At 43.1% G+C, this 21198-nt stretch overlaps 1 protein-coding gene across 3 annotated transcripts in view; it reads left to right on the plus strand.

Moving 5' to 3' along the window:
- The window catches only part of NELL2 (neural EGFL like 2), a 1146830-nt gene that overhangs the window by 459812 nt on the left and 665820 nt on the right, over positions 1 to 21198 (plus strand). For all 3 annotated transcript variants that reach the window (XM_085653041.1, XM_085653043.1, XM_085653042.1), the window contains one exon: positions 2850 to 2952. In XM_085653041.1, the coding sequence (XP_085509167.1) occupies positions 2850 to 2952 (103 nt within the window). The remainder of the gene's footprint in view (positions 1 to 2849; positions 2953 to 21198) is intronic.

Consider the following 21198-nt stretch of genomic DNA (forward strand, 5'->3'; position numbering starts at 1 on the left):
TTCCTACTTAAATAAGCTGCAGATGAGAGCATTAACATAAATGAAGTTTTTGAAAATCTTTTTGCATTTGGAAGCAATCATTATCTTGCTCATTGACCATACGAAACAACATTAGATTGACATTCCAACAATGCAAAAAGTGAAAAATGAAAATGTGGCTTGCTCTTCTCTACCTCCCTCTACTTCTAAGTGCCTGTCTGATTTTGGGAACATAACACTCAGGATGTGGAGATGCATAGTGATATTGGTGATTGGAAGAGTGAACATTAACCATTTGCTTTAAGGAGAGTTAGCCTGGCCTATATGTATGCTAATAAAACTATAAAAGTAAATGTGAAACAAGTATCTCTGTCCTCCCCACGTCTAATAAAGTATCTATTGTCTGAATTTCAAAAAGATGGGCATTTGTGATCAACAAAATCTTTTTGAACTGTGCAAGACCCCTTTTCTGAGATTGAAAGCATACTGAAGGGTTTTGGAAACCTTTCGAAATGACAAATAGGGGGGTGCGTGAAAGGGTTTCCCCTTCTTTTTACAGGTTGTAATGTAATATATCAATGGCTAAGGCTGCAATTGCAGTTGCAAACGATTTATGATGTACCGATACCAAAGTTAGGGTGATATTTTATTCACAAAGGAGAAGCAGTCGCCTTGGCACAGCTTCCATTTTGAAAGATAAGTTGGGAGGCTTCTGAGGGAGCAGGCAGTGGTCCACTGCATGATACCCATGATGCCTTCCCACAAGCTTTTAAAATTCAGCACCTATCCTTTTGAGGAGCAGGAGTTGCATTAAAAAAGAAATTACATGTTGGGAATGCGAAATCAGTGACAGAGGCCTGCTGTGCCACATGGGCCTCCATCCTAAAAGTCGCAGCCATTCTAATTTGTGAACTTCTCTTTGTACATTGGGCCCATACTTAGAAATGCAATTTTATTTTGCTCTTGGCTTTTTGGTCTCGAGGGAAATGCAAAAATAAAACTAATTCAGTCGGCACTACCTATAAAGAATTACAAAAATCAAATTCTCATTGCCTACTTTTCAAATTGTATTCATCTCTGGATCCACTGCAACCTGCAGTTTATATTCACAATTAAAGTGCTTTGTTGCACCTAAGATACCAACCAGTCAGGTTGGGACATGTTTTCTCTCCTCACAATGTATGATGGGTAGGGCAAGTGTGTCAACTTCCAAGATACAGTCAAGACATTTGGCACCATACACAAGGATGTCAACAAATGACTGCTCTGGGGAAATTCTTGTATAACTCGGCCATGCAGGCTCTTGATCAGTGGAAGTGTACGATGGTCTGTTTGTTGTTTCTGCCGCCAGAATCCGTCCTCCATCTTTCACGCACCATTTATCACAAGAGAGATATGCAAGATCAGCTACTGTAGGCCTAATGGGGAGTAAATGGGGTATCACCACAACCACTTCTCCAATCGCATACATTCTAGGGTTAGTTATCATTAATGCACCCACAATCACGTATTGTTAAAAAATATTTGATTCATTAAAAACATAAAAGAGGTCCATGTTGCCAGCGGTCACTTGTATCACTCTGGATGCCCTGGTTGCAGCCATTTCACCTACTGAACTTCTGTACTGAGCCCAAGGGCCTAGAGTGAGTGGGTCAAGGTGAATGACCACTATGGGATCACTGAATGACAAAACCAGTCTCCCGGGTTCCAGGATCACTTGATTTACAGATTGGGGTGTTCCTTGATATTAGTATCCCCACAAACTGAGCCAAAAATGGAAATTACTGTGGCGCTTTAGTGACAAAAGAGAAAATTGCATCTATTCTACAGCTGGCACTGTCAGTGGGAGACCTTCGCCTTTACAGATAATCTGCTTAATCTGATGAACATTTGTGGGATAATATGACTCTTCATGATTACCGTACATTTCCCATTACTACTACTACTAATAATAAAAATAATAATAACATAAATAATATGATATAAAAGAAGCTAGAATATCAAGAATATGCATTGCCCTGTCATACTAGAGGAATGCAGTATTTTATAAAGGATGTTAATAAATTGTGAGCGGCTAAATTATGCCTCCCAAGACCTCATATTCTGAAGGTGCCAGTGGACACCTATACCCATGTTTTTTTTTTCCACATCCCGTGGCCCTATACAGGAGAGGGTTTTAGAGCATTCTACCAAGTGTAAGAGTGTCTCAGAGGACAAGATTGTCTCATTCAGAAGGTGTTTCTACGGTTGCATCCTGAGTTGGACTTGTTTCCATGCTCCTTTTTTGTCTTGAGAGATGCCTCCACCCTTCAGTTGTTTAGGCGGAAGAGAGGAGGGCTCCTTGCCAATGTCCAACTCTGAGATGTCATTACATATTTGCACTGGTGCGTGAATCATGAACATCCCACGTTTAGGGAACTTCGAAGGAATGCAGATACATGATGTGAACTTTAATGCACATACTTCACAAATGTAAAATTCCACCGATTCTGTGAACCGAGATTGCGATATAGCATTTTTAAACAGAAGAATTTGAACACCTAGATGCATTATAGATGGGCAGATTGCTTTGTAATTCTAGAACTTCAGGAGCTCCAGTTTGCTAGATTTCCTGGACTATTCCTGACATTATTGAATCCATGAAAAGTTGGAAAAATGCTCCAAACTGAGGCACATTCCTACAAGGGCAAGTTTACAACTTTTGAACCCCTGCTTTTGGCTTTGTAAATCAAGAAGCAATGACAACTAAGTATAGAAACTGAAAATATAGTAATCTTAAAAAAACAGGCGTAGTGGACTAGTGTGAAATAGGTTTCACAAAAACATGTCATATTGCACCCCGAATCTGAAAATTACCTTTTCTTCCACAGAATGGCACCATCCAGTGTGAGACCGTAATCTGTCCAACACCAGACTGCCCACTGGATAATGTTCCTGCCTACGTGGATGGCAAGTGTTGCAAAGAATGCCAACGTAAGTGAGATCATGTCTGACTGTTGTATTTGCTGTAAAGAATTTGCACGCTGTTGAACTCCGGCGACCAAAGTGAGGAGATTGCATTAGACTCTGCAATATTGTTTGTCTGAGTCTAATTCGCGTTAGAATCAATGGGAACTAGTTACAGGGTAGAAGCTACTTGTGTGTGTTTGCAGATGAAAAAACATTTGTTTTTATAAAGACCCTCACCCACCAGCCTGGTTGGTGGCATGCTTCATCATCGGGTCCCATCCAAGGCACCGAGTGTACCCTGGGTGTGCTTCAACGCCTGATTACAGCGGAGCAGGTATCGTGCCGTGAATGTGCGGTGAAGGTGAATGGTGTGTGGTGTGTGGGTTAAAATACTGTCCAGAGGGTCTCAAAGGACTATTTTAATAATGGGCCCTTGGCAGTGATAAAAAAACTGAGCAGTGGATATTAGTGGAGATGATTAATGACTCCAATATCCAGTGTGGTCAACATGTTCAGCCAGGTCTCAGTGTTAAACTGGCTTTCTTCAGGACCTTATGTGTGTGGTTTAAAATGGTGGTCTAAAAAGTGTATATTGAGACCAACTATGTGGCGCACGCACTAATGTGCGGTATGTGGAAGAGGATGGTTTCCTCTAATGACTCGACTCTCTGAAACTTTCAGGAATAAGTCCCATGAGTTACGTGAGGGGCCCGACCTATTGTCACACATTCATCAAGGTCTGAGACCCTCTGCCCGTACCTACTGCAGCCGCATCGGGCAGACCTTGATGAATGTGTGACAATAGGTCGGGGCCTCCACGGAGCTCATAGGGCTTATTCCTGAAAGTTTCAGAGATTCGAGTCATTAGAGCAAACCATCCTCTTCCACATCCCTCACCATAGTTGGTGTCAATATACACTTTTTAGACCACCATTTTAAACCACACACATAAGGTCCTGAAGAAAGCCGGTTTAACACCGAGACCTGGCTGAAACATGTTGACCACACTGGATATTGGAGTCATTAATCATCTCCACTAATATCCACTTCTCAGTTGTTATCACTGCCAACAGCCCACTATTAAAATAGTCTTTTGGGACCCTCGGGACAGTTTTTTAACCCACACACCATTCAACTTCACCGCACACTCACGGCACAATACCTGCTCCGCTGTAATCAGGCGTTGAAGCACACCCAAGATTCACTCTGTGCCTTGGGTGGGACCCGATGATGAAGCATGCCACCAACAAGGCTGGTGGGTGAGGGTCTTTATAAAAAACAAATGTTTTTTCAAATGTTTTTTTACATGCAAACACACACAAGAAGCTTATACCCTGTAGCTAGTTCCCATTGATTCAAACATATTACTAGGGGAAGTGAACTAGCTCTGGCTTTTCCTCTCTCTACCGCATGATATTCACTAATTTACAAACTACCATACCTGCCAACTCACACTGTGCCACCGTGGGACACACAATATTTGCTCCATTCACAGGGTCACCCGGTGAGGAGTGGCAGGGAAAACGAGCTGACAACTACCTTAAATAGTGGCTTTCCAGCTTGTTTTCTTAGGCTTTGAACTACTGACATCCATTACGGGATGTGAAGACACCCCAGGAGATTGGCACCAGACTCAGCATGCTTTTTTGGGGGAGGGGGCTTTGAGGCAGGGTGGGGTTCAAAAGTGCCTCTTAGGTGCTTTGCCGCACTAGGCAAGGCCCCCTCGAAGGCTCCGTCCCCCTCCTCACACAGTGAGGTTTTTGTTCAAGTTGGCAGGTATGAAAAAGCCATTTTTTGTGATCATCTTTCACAACCGAACTGCACTGTGTTCGCTACTTTACCTTGATTACTAAAAGAATAAATGAAACACTGACATTTGCATCTCTGGATACCCGTCACCCCTTGAAATGTGGTTTCTCTGACTCTCAAAGGTCACTCCCGGCAGCGCTGGCTTGTCTTCCAGAGGTTATGAAAGGAGGAATTATGCCTCTGGAGGAGAAGCTGATCGCAGTTACAGGGCACCCCTGGGCAGACTCCACACCCAAAGATCTGAAGGCGGCATGATTTATTTACACTCTCTCCCGTGGCCTTCACGGGTAGTGATTGGATTTGATTTGCTTCCAGGTGGTTATAATTTATTCAGAATGGCGCAGCAGTCCGTATCTCTTTCTGAATATCATGCTGTCAAGGTGCGCGGGGGCGCGAGGACAGGGCTTGGGTTCTGTTATGTATTGTTAAGCACTCCCTATTAATTCTATCACTCACAGCCAGAGTTGGTTGGCAGAAAAACAAGTGACTGTGGTGTTGTCTTGCATTGTTCACAAAAGGTAGACACAGATGAACGGTCTAAACATGTAGCAGTTTTTTCACTGAATGACACTCGTATTTTATTGAACTTCAGTCCAAAATAACTTTTAAAGAGAGCTCAACTTGTGTTTGTCCTATTGCAAAGTCATTACACATGCTCTGTGTCCATGTTTAAACTATTCACAGCCATGTCACAAAAGCAGCGGCCTTGTTCTTAATGTAGTATTTTTGTGGAGTGTTGTTTCATAAATCCCTGCTTCCTTTGCCAATGTGGCCCTGGTCCTAGGATTCGGATTACGGAAGAATTTTCGTTTAATTCGAATCTCTGGAGTTTGGTGCCAAGAGGCAAGCAGCACAGACTGCCTATTTCCTTGACGCTTCCTGATGTACAGGCTGTAAACTGTGTCCAGGTTGACATTCCTTGCTCTGTAAGTCGTTTAGAGGGAATGCTTGATTTCTAATGGAAAAAAACTTAAGTTAGTACAAATGTTAAACAAACATTGGTGATGCAATAGGTCACAGCATTAAACCTATTGGCTCTGCTAATTCTTTTTTTGGTCTAGCTAGCTCTTGCGAATATGCGCAAATCCATGGATGCCATCTTGGAACAGGTTTTCAAGCATTTCAAATACATTAAACGATGGCTGCTGTGGATACATGTGCATCATGCTGGCCATCTTTGAATGCATTTCTAATGTTTTAACAAATAACACTGTTAATGAAGGCCATCTTTAAATCCATTTTGGTTTATTTTAATAAATCCTGTACAAAGAAGGTAGCCATGTATGTATAAGCAAACCATTCATAGGTGCTTGCCAGACATATGTGTGCAGTGCACTTGCAGGTGGGCATCTTGAAAGGGTTAGAAACATGTTAAGAAAGCCACCCACCAATAGCTTGGAGAGCAGCAAAAAGCGAACAAAGTCAAAAAAAAACACAAGGGGCAAGAGGTGTGTGTGGAAAATACAGGAGGAAGACGGATAGATGGAGAGCAGGGAGAAAGAGAGTGGAAAATATTCACTCTCAAGCACTGAAAAGCAAGGACGGACATCAGCAATGGAAAGATACATCATCCAGTCTCAGCACTGTGAAACCGTAATGCTCCTGGGTGAGATATCACCGAAAAGGGAGGAATACCATCAAATCAAGAGAAGGTAAGTGAGAGAGACAACACGCCCATCCAATCATGAGCAAAGGCCTGACCCAAAGCCCTCTCAAGTGTATATAATCTATCGGAAACAATAGCTAAAGCTGACTGTGGCTAAGACCTGGATCCCCTTTTCCCCCACTGTGGTGACATTTAAAGAACAAAAATGCCCGCGGACTAACTAGATCAGGTTTTAATACTGCTATTTGTGTCTACTATTTAGTGCATTAAGGCCTACCAAGCAAGGAGAATTGCACGGATTTTAAATGTATTTGTTTTAATTTGCCGAACACTAAAAACCAAACACCTCTCTTGTTCATCTGCAGGACAACTCCGTACTGTTTCTTTATTAAGCCTAGGCAAGACTTTTTTGCAATCCTTTTTTCAAAGATGATGGGGCAGATTTACAAGCCTCTTGCGCCACTTTTGCGTCACTTTTAACATGGGAAAAATGACGCAAAAGTGGCGCAAGGGGCTTGTAAATATGCCCCTATGTGTTCAGTGAAAGAGTTGGTGTTTATCCTTAGATATTGCAGTGAGTGATGACTCACCCTCTTATTTGAAAGAATCCTTGTGATTCAATACTACAAAAACCCTCTTTGGATCAAACCACCTTAAAGGTGGAGCGCAGATCTTTATCAAATGATCTACACTGGATTTCATGGCTTGGGGGGAGGGAGGAAGGTGCGGGGTGGGCACAAAGTCAAAGAATAGTAGATCGATGTAAAAGAGATGGAACCTGGATGTGGAAGAATGTAATTCCAGATAACTAGAGACAGTGACTATTGGGAAAATTAAGAACATCTAAAGATACTAGACATTGGTAATACCTGCAAATAACAAAATGCACATGGAGATAGAATAGCAAATACACACCTCAATAGCATCAATAAATGATTTGTGTGATCCAGGAACTGTTCCGTAGTCAGCTTAATTAAGAGGTATGACACACTGCTATTTCAGTACACATTGAAGTCTAAATTCATGTATTTTTTTTCTTGATGCTCTGTGTCCTCTAAAGGCAGGGTCCCTGGAATTATACCTCAGGGAAGGTCCTCAATATGGGGCAGGGTGGAAAGGCAAATTATGTGCCCTAATGTTACACATTTTGTGATATTGTTACTTCATTATTATTTAATTTTTGCAAATGGTAACAATATCTCGGAAAATATTTTATTTTAATGTAGTGTAGAATTAGTATGAGTTAATACCCAAATAATACAATAAGCAATAGAAAGATGGCCAGTCAACCTGGCAACAACACGTGTTGCCATGTTTATAGTAACTTTTGATCCGATTGAGGTGGAATCATTTTTGTAAAATCTGCAAATTATGCAGCAGATTGCTGAATTATGTGTCAAATACGGCACATTGATAATTATGGAGAAAAGGCCTCAGCATCATATAGTTCATGTGGCCCTTGTCTATAGGACAAATTAAGATTTACATCTGCATGCGCTGAGTGCTATTGGCTGGGACTGTCTCCGGACATCTGGCGTGTTGTGGGACTCACGGGTTATGTAGGTACTATGTTGGGCAGTCAGATTCCTGTTGAATTGTAGCTGGGTGATGTCAATGAACGTGGATACATGCCTGCCCCGTGCAAAACCCCTTCCTTTACTTACAGAATGTAGACGCACACAAATATGACCATCTCTCACATTCATTGCTATCACACCATATTTATGTACTTACAAACAAACACACTCACACCCAATCTGACCCAGGTACTGGTTCCTGAGGGATGGAAGCTTTTTTGAAACACAGCGGTATATGTATAATAAAGTGGTGGAGCGTTTCGTTAGCCTCCTGGGCTTAACGCCACGCTCCGCCACTTCGGAAACGCAAGGCTGCACCATATTTACAAGAATGTGGTGCAGCCTTGCGTTTCCCCCTGCGATTGTGCTAAGAGGCAGGCACCCTTGCATCAGAGTGCAAGGGTGTCTGTGTGCACGGGAGGATTGGTTATGTGTAGGAAGGTGTCCCTTCCTGCACATAAACAATCCTAAAATGCCATTTTGTGACTTTCATGTGTGCTGCAGCACACATAAAAATGTTACAAAATGGCATTTTTTTAAAAGGTTTGTTTAAAAAGGTTAACAACCCATGGGATTTAGCTTTTTCCATGTGCTGCACAAGGCAGCACACATGGAAAAAGCAAAAACGAGGAGAAATAATGCATTTCTCCTCGTTTCGCCAACTTAAGACCAGGATTTCTCTGGTGTTAATTTTTGCGCTGCCGCCCATGTGCGCCATCCTTTTACATAGGGGGCAGCGGCAAATACAATGTGAAACACCCACCACAACATACACTGCACACCCCTTTCACGCTAAACATAGCATGAAAGGGTGCCTTATGTACAAGGCAGTGTTAAGCCACGTTAACTGTTTTAAGGCTACCTTGTACATAAGGCAAGGCCCCTCTCGCCACAGGAACGTCACATAAAGTGCACACATGTGCCCTACAGTTCTTGTAGTCATGCAATTTTTCATTTGCAGGCAAAAGCTCGAATGTTACTGAAGCCTGCCCTGCAGAATTGTTTCTGCATTATTTATATAGTCTGACGTTCACAGATTTGAATACCAGGCCAGCAGGTTCCATTCAGCCTTTTAGTGTTCCCACGTGTAACTCTCCGGAAGGCTTGTTTAATGCAAGTGGAAGGTTTTGCGTCAGGTACAGGGTGCAAATGTTAGCTCCTTGGCTGTCTAAGGACCGGGATGCAAATCAAAGTCCTATATGAGGCAGATCTGATACCCAACGAGCGCGAGCCATGTGGGGAATGTTTATGTGTTAATGAGGGAGGCAGAATCTGTATTCATATTTACTGAACATCGCTTCCTATTGTGCTTGGAATTTGAGAGCGCAGCTTTAAATCAAGAATGCTAACAAACCTGAAACAGAACGATCAATAAGGTGCATTGTTCGCTCTAATGTCTGAAAAGCAGGTAGTCGGGTCTCCGCGCATCATTGCAAATCTAGGGCATATTTTCCTGCTGTTCTTTCAAGTAAAATCATAGTTATTCATTAGTGTTTCTCAAAGACATTCATCTAGTTGCTATGGATTTTTTTTAAATCAATCCAAGGTTAGAGAAGTCAAAGATAATATCACCACTCCTACACAGCTAAAAAGAAGACGCATTGCAAACATCAATCAAAAATCTTTCTGCGTAGCTTTACTTTCCGAGGCAATCCTAGACTGACTTTGTATTTCTTTCAGAAAAAAATAAAAGAAGAAGCGATCTGCAATTATGTAAAAAGAACAGAGAACCAATCAAATAAACTATATCTGCCACAGCATGAGCGTCTGCCTGATGTTTGCTTTGTGCGTGTGGCCATCACTGATAGAACAATCATTGGCAAAGTAAATCGGTTTGTTAATGCTAATGTGTTAACGCATGATAGACAGGAATTCTTAAAAGGTGTTTTATGTGTTAGCATATTAAAGCTTGACTTATTGGCAGGCATAATGGGAGAGCAAGGGAGAATGGAGCAGCAAAAGAGCGAGAGAAAATGTAGAGGAGAGAGAGCGCATATGGTAGGGCGGGAAGAATGCAGGAGTGGGGGAGGGGCATCAGATTTGAAGCAGCAATCGGGGAGAAGAAACCATTAGGACCACCCCGTGGCCTTACAATAAATGCAATGCGGTGACTTGAGAGGGCGGAGCAGGGGATGGTTCAGAGACTGGAGTTGGGATTCTAAAATATAGCAGGCACTCGGGGGTTGGCGTAGATATAATTTTCTTTAATAAAGACAAAGTACTTTAATGTACACACAATTAAATACTGCATGCAAACTTTCAACTATTTGCAAAATGCCAGGTGTTACAATCAACTGGAACTGTACTTGTGTTGCAGAAACACGTATCCTAAAAAAATAGCAGTGGGCTACTAACCCCACTGTAAATGTCCAGTATTTTTAAAGCATGAACAATTACCCAAATGGATCAAGTCGCGGGCGGTCATCGGGACGATTAAGCAAGATATTGCCCAGAGGCACATGGTGCAGGGCAGATCTGCCGCCAGTGCCAGGGATCGAACTGTGAGCCCCTGGGGTTCTGAAGTCAGTCGCCCTGGCCACTGCGCCACACCTCTTCTACACGGAAAACTAAACCCATACTAGACCCTTTAGTTCTGAGGCCCTTTGAACTGTTGGTGAAACTTCAATCCCTAACAACTAAAGCCCCTGTATCCATATTTGTGCCTGTAGCAAACCAAAAAAAGGTAAGAAATCATTATAAAGTAATTCCAAGTCTGTTCACAGTGTTAAAATCAGCCCTACTGCCTTTGACAATACATGTATCATTTTAAGCTATTAGGGGGGCTTCTATTTTCCAGCTGTACCAGCAGAGCAAATAATTGTAACAGCTTTGTAGCTGGAAGCATGACTCGTTTTAAGGTTGAATAAGGGAAGTATGCACATTTATTAAATATGTGATTGAGCGTAGATAGCGCCAAATAGACTGCTTATTTGGCTCCAGAACCCACAAATGTGGGAACAGGACAGCGCCTCTGACCCTCTGACCTCTATGCCATAAACTAATTTGGAAATAACAGTAAAACACCATTAAAAAATATAAAGCCCGATTTACAGCGACAAAAGTATGGGTGGGGCTTTACATCTTAGATTGAACATACTTTTGTTTTATTTTTTTCACATTCATCCAGATTCCATGAAGTGTCTTTATTTCTAGATATACTTCAGGGAAAGTTTTGTGACACATTCCTTGGTCCTATTTTCCTGAAATGCAGAAATCAGCATAGTGTAATGGAGTCCCTCTGCAAATGCATTTTTATTATTTTTTGTTTCGCCACTGTGAAAACTATGGGTCATATTCACAAGTCCCTATCGCCACCACAACACCACTTTCAGTGACGTTGTGATGGCGATACGGCCCTCACCTTATTCACAAGGCAGTGTTAAGCCACTTAACGTGACTTAACACTGCCTTGTGAATAAGGCACCCTTTCACGCTGTATTTAGCGTGAAAGTGGAGGGTAACGGGTGTTGTGGTGGGCGTTCCTCCGCAACATCCATTGATTTTGACGCTGCCCCCTATTCACAAGGGCAGTGTAAATAGGAGGCAGTGCCAAAATTAAGACCAGGAAAATCCTCTCTCTGCCACTCTCCGCCACTTCCTTGTGAAAATCCTGGTCTTAAACAGGCGAAACGAGGAGAAATGCTTTATTTCTCCTGGTTTTTAGGTCTCGCTTGACCCAGCGCATGCGCTGTTCTGGCGAGACTTTTTGAGAGGGCTCCAAAAAGTGCTACCAGGCCAGCCTAGAGCTACAGTGCATGTGCGCGGGCGCGCGCGCCGCGCTTGACCGCGATTACTTTCACTTTCGCAGCCGCACAGTTTGATGTTTGATCGCGATCACTGTCGCGGCCGCACGGCCGCTTGGCATAGCCAATAGGTCTCGCTTTTGGGACCTTATAAGTATTTAGTTATGCAACTGTTGCTTGGCTAAACACTTATAAGGTCCCAAAGGCGAGACCTATTGGCTATGCCAATGCTTGTTGCTTTTGGCAGCACACATGGAAAAAACAAATTGCCATGGTTTGTGTATGTACAGAAAGGTGTCCCTTCCTGTACATAAACAAACCTTTTAAAAAAATACCATTCTGTCATAAAGCAGCACTATGAAAATAAGAGAATTGCATTTAGGATTGTTTATGTGCAGGAAGGGACACCTTCCTACAAATAAACAATCCTTCCCTACACCCAGACACCCTTGCACTTTGGTGCAAGGGTGCCTGCGTTGGTGCTAAGTTGTTAAACTTAGCGCCATCGGAGGAGGAAACGCAAGGCTGCACCATACTCTTGTGAACATGGTGCAGCCTTGCGTTTCTGAAGTGTCGGAGAGAGGCATAACGCCTCTCTCCGCCACTTCCTTGTGAATATCCCCCATTGTTTCCCATCCAGGGAGCAAACACTTTCACTGCAGCTCCAGCCCATCATGGGCGATCCGCTCACCTTCCTGTCCTGGAAGGGGAGGTACTCTAACCTTGGCTGCAATAACTTCAAAATCAGTGAACGGTCACCAACTTACAAGGCAGCCCATGCGTTGTTCCAGCCTCTTCCCACTCTTGCATGTAATTTACTACTACCGATTTCTCAGTGTTCATGATAGAGAAATCTTCAGTAGTAAATGTATTTACGCATGACAGGAATCCTTTTGTGAAAAACTGGCAGATGCAGAAAAGGTGTGTATAAGGCTGACAATCCGTTTGTGAATAAAGCCCATGGTGTACAGTGAAAAGCACTACACATTACACTACTCAGAAATGGAAGGGGCATTCCCTTTTGAAAATTATATTAATTATTACTTTACTATGGGCCCAAACTGCAACATTCTAGCTATGCTCAGATGCCAGGCTGCAGCATGTGCTCATATGTGTTTGCACATATTTACATGCAACCTGTGCAGAACATTGTAACCTTACCCATAAAACAAGAGCTTACAGTGGTTAGAGCTCCATTAGGGGGTGGCGATGTCTTAGTAAAGGTCTAAAACCAAGATTCATATGAGAAAATAGTAGGGATTTTCCCAGGTACATATTGCTTCCTAACATTATCCAACTCTCCCCTGTAAAACGTGGGGACCATAGTGAGGGCTTCAGTGGCAGTTACAGAACGCATGGCAGGAGCATGGATGAGTGACTGAGTTGTATTGACGCCGAGGGCACAGCTAGAGTGCCATCGGTGTCCACTGTGGAAGAGCATGAAGAACAATGGGCTGATTTGGACGTCGGGCTAAGCACCTTTTTATGCGGAAGCTAGATGCGGGCCCAAGGCCAGTGGATGTTGGGATGAACAGTGGTAGATTATATATGGGCAGAGAGTAAAGACTTATTGACAAGAAGCACCCACCTGAAAGTCAGGCATTGTTTGCAGACTGTGGCCATCTTGGGGTCTGACTGTTCATATGCCAACACAACACAGGACATTTTCTTTCTGAAGAGGGTTCATAACTGACCAAGAGAGTGACAGAGCAGGCCGACAAAGGCCCAAACAGTCGGGGTACATCGTTGCCAATGACGAAGCATATGAACTATGCTGAGCACAAAATGGCCATGTGGAATCTAGTGAGATTACGGGGCATATTATCAAGAAACGGCGTTACAATTATCGCCCCTTTAGTGGCAGAAAACTGCCACTAAAGCGGCGATAATGGGCTTGATAATATGCCGCAGAGAATTCCCATAGAAGCCCATCTTCTGGTGTCAACATGGGCTTCTATTGGAATTCTCTGCGGCATATTATCAAGCCCATTATCGCAGCTTTAGCTGCAGTTTTCTGCCGCTAAAGCGGCGATAATTTTAACGTCATGCTTGATAATATGCCCCTATATCTTTTGTTGCTGATCTCACAAGACGTCGGGTTGACCATCTACAGGTCAGTCTGTCTCAGTATGTAATGAGACAACCCAGTATGATGGCCATCTTAAGGTCAGGAATTCCGTTCCAACTCTAATAAAAGCTGTCTATGGTAAAACAAAGTAGCACTACAGAATTTCTTCCTGTATAGAATGTATATAGAAGACAAAGAATTGAATGTGACAGATGGTGTGATGATTGATTTCACTTTTCAAATCTAAATGTTTCCCATATGTATTGCAAAGCAAGCACTTCTTAGAAGGTGAAATGATACATCAATAACAATATGTTGGGAGAGAAATGCACCTCTGTGCTGATCTAAGACGTGATTGACATTGACTCAAGTCAGCTGTTGACACAAGGTAACCCAAACAATGTAATAGCTGAAGGGGGCTAACACAAAGCCCACTCTCTGTAAACTGGGTTCATTGATCCATATTACAAGTGCACGAGTAAATTTCATTCTCTTTGCAAACATCTGCTTGCAAAAAGAATGCAAGATGAATTTATGTTTTTTATTGCACCTTGTAAGTCCCGGTACCATAAAGCACACACATCCCGTTAAATTTAACAGATCAAATCAGCCACAAATAAACAGGTGCAAATGTGTTGTAAATTCTTGGACATGCAGTTTCTGGTGTGGTCATGACCATTTTGAGGGCTAAAACTCAGGGGATGTTAACCACACCCAATAAATTCCGAACATGATTTTATGAGGTCTCACGAGCATGCCCAAGAAGTAAAGCATACAGACTGAGCTGTCAAATCAAACCTAACAACTGGAGTTTGTCATGTTAGTCTATGATTTATTTCTATCGTAAAGTAGTTTCTGATTAGAAAATTACTACCTTTTCGATCTGTATTGCTCAAGTGTGCTGAGATTGCCTTCCTGTTTAATCGTTTTGAAGGCCTAGAGAGTCTGAGATTAGCATGGATGTGTTTTTGTTGCATATGTATGTTTGTGGTATTTGTATAGAATGAAGTTAGCCAAAAAGACAGCAAAGTGCTTCACATGGTGAGAGCAAAGCATACAGTCTATGAGTGATAGTAGAGATATCTGGTTATTGACTTGTACTGCTTTGTGGTGTAGTGATGTTTAAAGAGGTGTGACGTCAACTCTTTTATAAATAGGGGAAGAGTTGGGGCAGTCCCTATGCATATATGGATGGTGTTCCAGATCCTGAGTGCAAAGATGCAAAAGCTCTGCTCCCTTGTTTTTTCTTTCTACACTGCGTAGCCTTCATTCTGATGGTGCCTAGGCTGTGTGCGATCCAAGAGCCCCAGAGATAATGGGCATTTCCGCAAGACATGGAAGGATGCTGATCAAAAGGCTTGGTAAATGATGCAGCTCATTTTGAAGATAGTGTGGGCAGGGTCGTAGCTTCAGCGGGGAGTGTTTGTGGTGTTACCCCCCCTAATAAAAGTATTTTCAGATGAATAGTTGGGTACAGGTGCTTTCAATCGGGTATGGTGAGGTGTCTGTCAGATTTCACCTGTGATTTTTGAATAATCAGACTGACAAAACACACACACACACTCTCTTATCTCTGTTTTGAATGCCCCTCTCATGTGCCCTGCTTGTGATATAATGTATTTTAACATTATATGCCAGTGTGATAGTCAGAAAATCTGATGCTCAACCCCCCACACCAATCTTACTGACCAAGCTACACCCATGAGTGTGGGCCGGCTAGGGGAGCAACTGAATTTGGGGTGATGTGATCATATTCTTCCCAGCTCTGCAGGAGACATGCTGTGGGTGTAGGATGCCTGTAAGGTGTGCAACTTTTATATTTCGTGCTGAGAATTTGCAAAAGAAGATGTTATTTGTCTCTTTAGATCCTTCAATCATATGTTTTGAAAAAGCAGGATTATTTGTTGTTGCCTGTGGCTCTGCTGTATTGTATATTGTGATAGTACCTTCTTCAGCGATATCCCAAGAGGCATGGGAGATCTTGACAGTGGTACATTAATGCATTGTGTGGCCTTACAAGCTCATCCAAAGACTTGCCAGTCTATTCCTGTGGTTTGATTCAGCCTATTGAATATTGACACATCAGTCCTTCTTCTATTTCTATCAAATTAAGATAATGAAATAGCAATCCTTCTAAATTTATGTAGTAGAGTTTAGGGAAGTGATTCCAATCACATTAATTCAATTGTTCTAAATGCTTTCAATTGCTTTTATATATATATTTTCTTGGTCTCTCTATGATTGTACCATTCTTGTAATTCCTATTCCTCTATGTCAGGCCAGGAAATTAGAATTTTTTAGAATATTGAAAGGAGAATAATCTAGCAGCATAAGGGCTGCACAATTGCTGCTGTCAAGAATGGATCTGAGTTAATCCAAGCAATGGTAAGTGCTGTCTCTTTTCAACTATTTGGCTAGAAGTTTCAGAAAAGATGAGACATTTTCTGACTGCATAGTGCAGTTGCATAGGTAGGGAAATTTAGTTTGAAAGAGTACCCATTTGTATTACTTCAGCTGCTGTCTATATTGTGAGGCATCACATTCTGAATATAAATTGCACTATATCTGTCTAAGAAGCACCCGAATCGTCTTAAATCCACATGTAAACCACTTGTCCAGTGACCAACTACTTATAATGTTGAAAGATTGCAGAGGAGCCTTGTTAGAATTCCCAAGATCCCTGGTTGGCTGCGGTAGGTACCGCCGGCCAAGCAGGAACCTGTGAGCCCCAACGTTAGGGAAAAGACAGGTCGCCTCCAGAGACAGCCCCCACTCTACCCCCTTGGTAGCTTGGCCTGAGCAGCCAGGCTTATCTTCAAGGTTTAATGTGTAAAGTAATTGCAATTAGGCTCACAGCGATCCAATGATGACACCGCAAATAGACTCCACACGAGTTTCATAGAAAACAGGTATATGTCTATAGAACGATATAAGATGCGACCATACAATACTAAACCAACATATGCGTCGGGGTAATGTTCCCCCTGGCCTATTATTATTGAGCTAAACTAAACAATCCTACGTAATCCTAATGTCGTCATATGCAGTTGGATATGCAACAGTCAGGTACTTCACAAAATAAGAATAATGCAGTTTGTAATACGGTTATCTGGCGATTTGTACTGTCACTGTAAATGCAATGCATAAAACAACAACGAGGTAAACTGTTATGCCCAAGTAATGCAATGCGTACTGTCCCCCTTCAAGTACTCTGGTTGGAAAAAGCAATGCAACATGTAATACAGTTATCAGGCAATTTGTTATGCAAAACTATTGCAATGTGGAACACATATCCGACAGTTCGGTATGCAACACTAATGCAATGTGTAATACGACAATCCGGCAGATTGTGGTGCAGGATTCAGACAAGGTGTAACACATCTATCAGGCAGTTTGTTATGCAAACCTAGTGCAATGCGTAACACACCTATCAGGCAGTTCGTTAGGTAAACTAATACAATGGGCAATACGACAAAACAGGCAGTCCGTTGTGCAGAAATAAAGCAATGCGTTATACAATCATCAGATCCTCCGCTACGCAGAAGTTATGCAATACGTAAGTTACTCCAGCACCATTCACGATGCCTCCGGCAGTCTCTCCACCACTCATGCTGGCTTGCGGTTAGTCTTCGGCCACAATTGCCCCCCCACATGGGTAAGATAGAACACAGTAACTGCAGCTTCGCACTCAGGCCCCGGTGTGGCCACTCCCTTGGCACACGGGCCTCAATCCGAGCCGAAGCAGAGGTTTGCACTGCAGAACAGAGAGAGAGGCCGACAGCGTCTCCCTCTGAGCCCGCACCCCGCCCCAGGAATCGACACACCTGGGATGGCACAAACCCACTCTCCTCTCTTCGTCCTGCGACTTGGGCCTCCAATGCAATCTCTGAGTTTCCGGGCAATGGGAAGATCACAGGCTGCACACTACACCCGCACTCAGAGTCACGAAGGCTCACAGGAACTCCGGGTGCACGTTAACCAGACAACTCCTCACTAGGGTCTCAGGCTATGCACGACACACGCATGCAGAGTTGCTGAGACAGACTTGATCTTCTTGTGCCCACGATCACAAGGCACAACTTGCGCAGGTCTCAGGTAGTAGAAAGCACACGCACTCCGCGTCGCTGAGACACACTTTATCCTCCGGTGACCCCGATCACAGGGCACCTCTTGCGCAGGTCTCAGGTAGTAGAAGGTACACGCACACAGTGTCACTTGAGACACACTTTATCTCCAGGTGCCCCTGATCACAGGGTACCTCCAGCGAGGGTCTCAAGCTCCAAACAGCACACGCACACAGCATCGCTGAGGCAAACTCGCTCTCCTTGTGTGCGCGATCACGTGCCAATACACACGAAAATCTCAGGCTGCCCCCAAGCACACGCACACAGCGTTGCTGAGACTTACTTGGCTCCTTGGCACACACGTTCGCAGGATGATCCTCTCTAAGGACTCAGGCTAGACAGAGCACACGCACACTGCGTCTCAGAGTCTTGTTTGGAACTCCCGGTGCCCAAGATCACAGGGCACAACTTGCAAAGGTCTCAGGCTAGACAGAGCACACGCACCCACGGCGTATCTGAGAGTCTTCTCTGGAAACTTTTGTGTTCCTGTGTTTCCAAACAGGGAGCCAGCTCACCTCAGACCCTTGGGGATAGTTACTTCAGGACACAGCACACATCAAAGTCCTTCAAGCAGGGGGACACAGCACACAGCAAAGTCCCTACAGCCTTTCCTTGGTTAAAACAGCAAACTGCAGGCCAGCCCCAGATCACACAGCAAGAGCAGTCCTATACAGCAGTCTATTCAGTTGTTTTTTCCTTGGCAAAGGTTCCTCTTGATCCATGAAGAAGCTCCAGTCTTGTTCACACTTGATCAAGCTATTCTCCAAAGTTCAGGAGCTTCAGCTCGCATAGGTATACCCCTCAATGGCTGTGAAGTAATTGTGTTACAGGGGGCACTGACCCCTGCTCAAAGCAGTTCTCGGTGCCTCCCTACCAGTGACACCTTCTCCCTTTGATTAGTGGGGGTCTGGATTCTCAATCACTCAGCAGGAGATGGGACAATTGTTTTATAGCACCAGCCCAGGCCTCTTCACCTCTAGGCCTACTCCTCCTCCTACACACCAGATGCAGGTCAGCCTGTGCTGTCTCACCTCCTCCCCTGGGTCAAGACATTCCCCAGATCCTATCACTTTCAAATCCAGCCAGTCAATCAACAACCAGGCAGATACACACAGAAATGTTTAAAGTTCAAAGATCCAGCCACTTCTTAAAGAGTGGCTTATAAACACACATTGCAAAAACCATCTTCATAAAAAGATGTGTTATTGCAGGGTGAGTTCAGGCATACTAAACTTCACCTTTCCATCTTAAGCCTTTAGGAAGAAAGGCTGGTAAACACATTACACAGCCTCTCCATTCTAGTTTCATGGGCAAGATGGCCTTTCAGCAGTGAAAACGAAATGGAGAGGTTTTCACTGCCAGGACATGGCGCACACCTTGGTACATGTCCCACCTTTCACATACACTGCACCCTGTCCAGGGAGTACCCTAGACCTACCATAGGGGTGCCTGATGTTTATGGAAAGGGAAGTGCAGGGTCTGGTAAGTGCGTGCACTTACCAGAGCAACATGGCAGTTTAGGAAACTGCGCATATAATGGACAGACAATCTCCATTACACAGGACACAGGGAGCACTTGCACCCCACTCTGACACTGTTTAGCAGTGGCAAAGTGTCCAAAGCATCTAAGTTGGCAAAACCATATCTATCACAGTACCATAAATAGAGGAGGTAGAGGCAAAAAGTCAGGGATGATCACACCAAGAAATGCCAGGCCTTACAAGCCTCATTGTTAAGAACTTGCTGTAAAATGTTGTTAAATAATGATGATGAAGAATATTTATAAAGTGCAAATTGTAAACCCTAAACAAGGGTGTCCTAGCGCTAAGTGCATAACTGCTTATGATGCAAGAAAAGTTACAGATTTAGAAACAGATATGTTTAGAAGAGCTCAATGTACTTTCTTTTGGCCTTAAGCATGACAGGAAGATTATTCCACAATTTTGGAGCCACAATCAAACAGGCTCTGTGCCCTTTCTTTCCAAAGGTATCTGTGGGACTGTTAGACATAAGGCAAGTCCTGATCTCAATGTCCTTCTTGGGGTATACTGATGTAATTTTTCAGAAATATTTATTCTGCCCATTTGATAGAAGGCTCCATGATTTAAACATGCAGTTTTCAAAAGTACTCTTTGATCTATCGGCAGTCAGTGTATCTCTTTTTTGATAGTGACAGAGGGTGAATCTTTTTTTCTCCTTCTGGTTATTGCCTTAGCGATCCACTTGTTGACATGTTGAAGTCTTCCAGTATTTTGCAGGTATTCGCAGGTACGAGCCATTAGGACTAATACAAATGTAACAACACCAACACTTGGACTATAGGTTTGTGAGTCTGCTTGGTTCATAACACTTTTTGATGACGAAAGAAGGTCGCTGATATCTGAGAAACCTGCTTATTAATACTCAATGCAGAGTCTGTTAGCAAAACACAATAATTTGGTTTTGTCACTGTTTAATTGTAGTGTATTTCTGCATATCCAGTTCTTGACTTCCTGCATGAAATTGTGAAAGCTCTTAGCCAAAATTAATTAGTCAGTAATAGATAAGACTATATGTGATTCGTCTCCCTAGGACATTAATGATAACCCAAAGTTCTGAATCAGTTTTTGTAGAGGAGAAATATAATGACTAAACAAACTCGGGCTTAGGATCGAGCCTTGTGGCGCTCCGAATGTTAAAGCTCTCTGTTTAGAGCAATGGGAGGCCATCTTATCAGTTTGAGTTTGGTTAGTTAGAAATGAGACAATAAACAACAAAGACCTGATTGATAAGGGCAAAAAAACAATTTCCTTAATAGGACCAGGGGCGGAGGGCTACTACCTCAGCCCGACCGCTGGTTATAAACATCACCAGTCTTATCTAGTCCTAGATGCTCAAAGCGGTTATACTCATACGCTTCTTTTAAAACGTAACGTTATCAGTCAACTCCATATAAACATACATACTACTGAAAGAGGTGTATTTAAATAGGCAAGAATTGTTTGCAAAAAAATGTGTGTGAAGGTGAGAAAGTACCTCATGTGCGCTTCCCCACGTGCGCTTTCCCACTGGGGCTGCTAGTAGGTTCTCACGAGTGTGCCCATGTCTTCTCATCATCGGCAACTTTCTCACCAAAGAAAGAAAGAAATGTCCAGTCTCAAAAGAAAGAGGTGTGAGTAGTGATTTGTGTATATCAAAGAAAGACTCCGCAAAGAGCAAGAATAAAGTATTCCTCCAGTTAAAATTGGGTTAAGACTTACATGTACCAAGTTCTAGATTTATTCAAAATCGTGAGTTTACTCAAAATTTAAAAACACTGACTGTTGTAGACCATTTTAAGCAGGGCCAACATGTTTCATTGCCT

This window comes from Triturus cristatus, chromosome 4_1 (genome assembly GCF_964204655.1).
Source record: "Triturus cristatus chromosome 4_1, aTriCri1.1, whole genome shotgun sequence".
Taxonomy (NCBI): domain Eukaryota; kingdom Metazoa; phylum Chordata; class Amphibia; order Caudata; family Salamandridae; genus Triturus; species Triturus cristatus.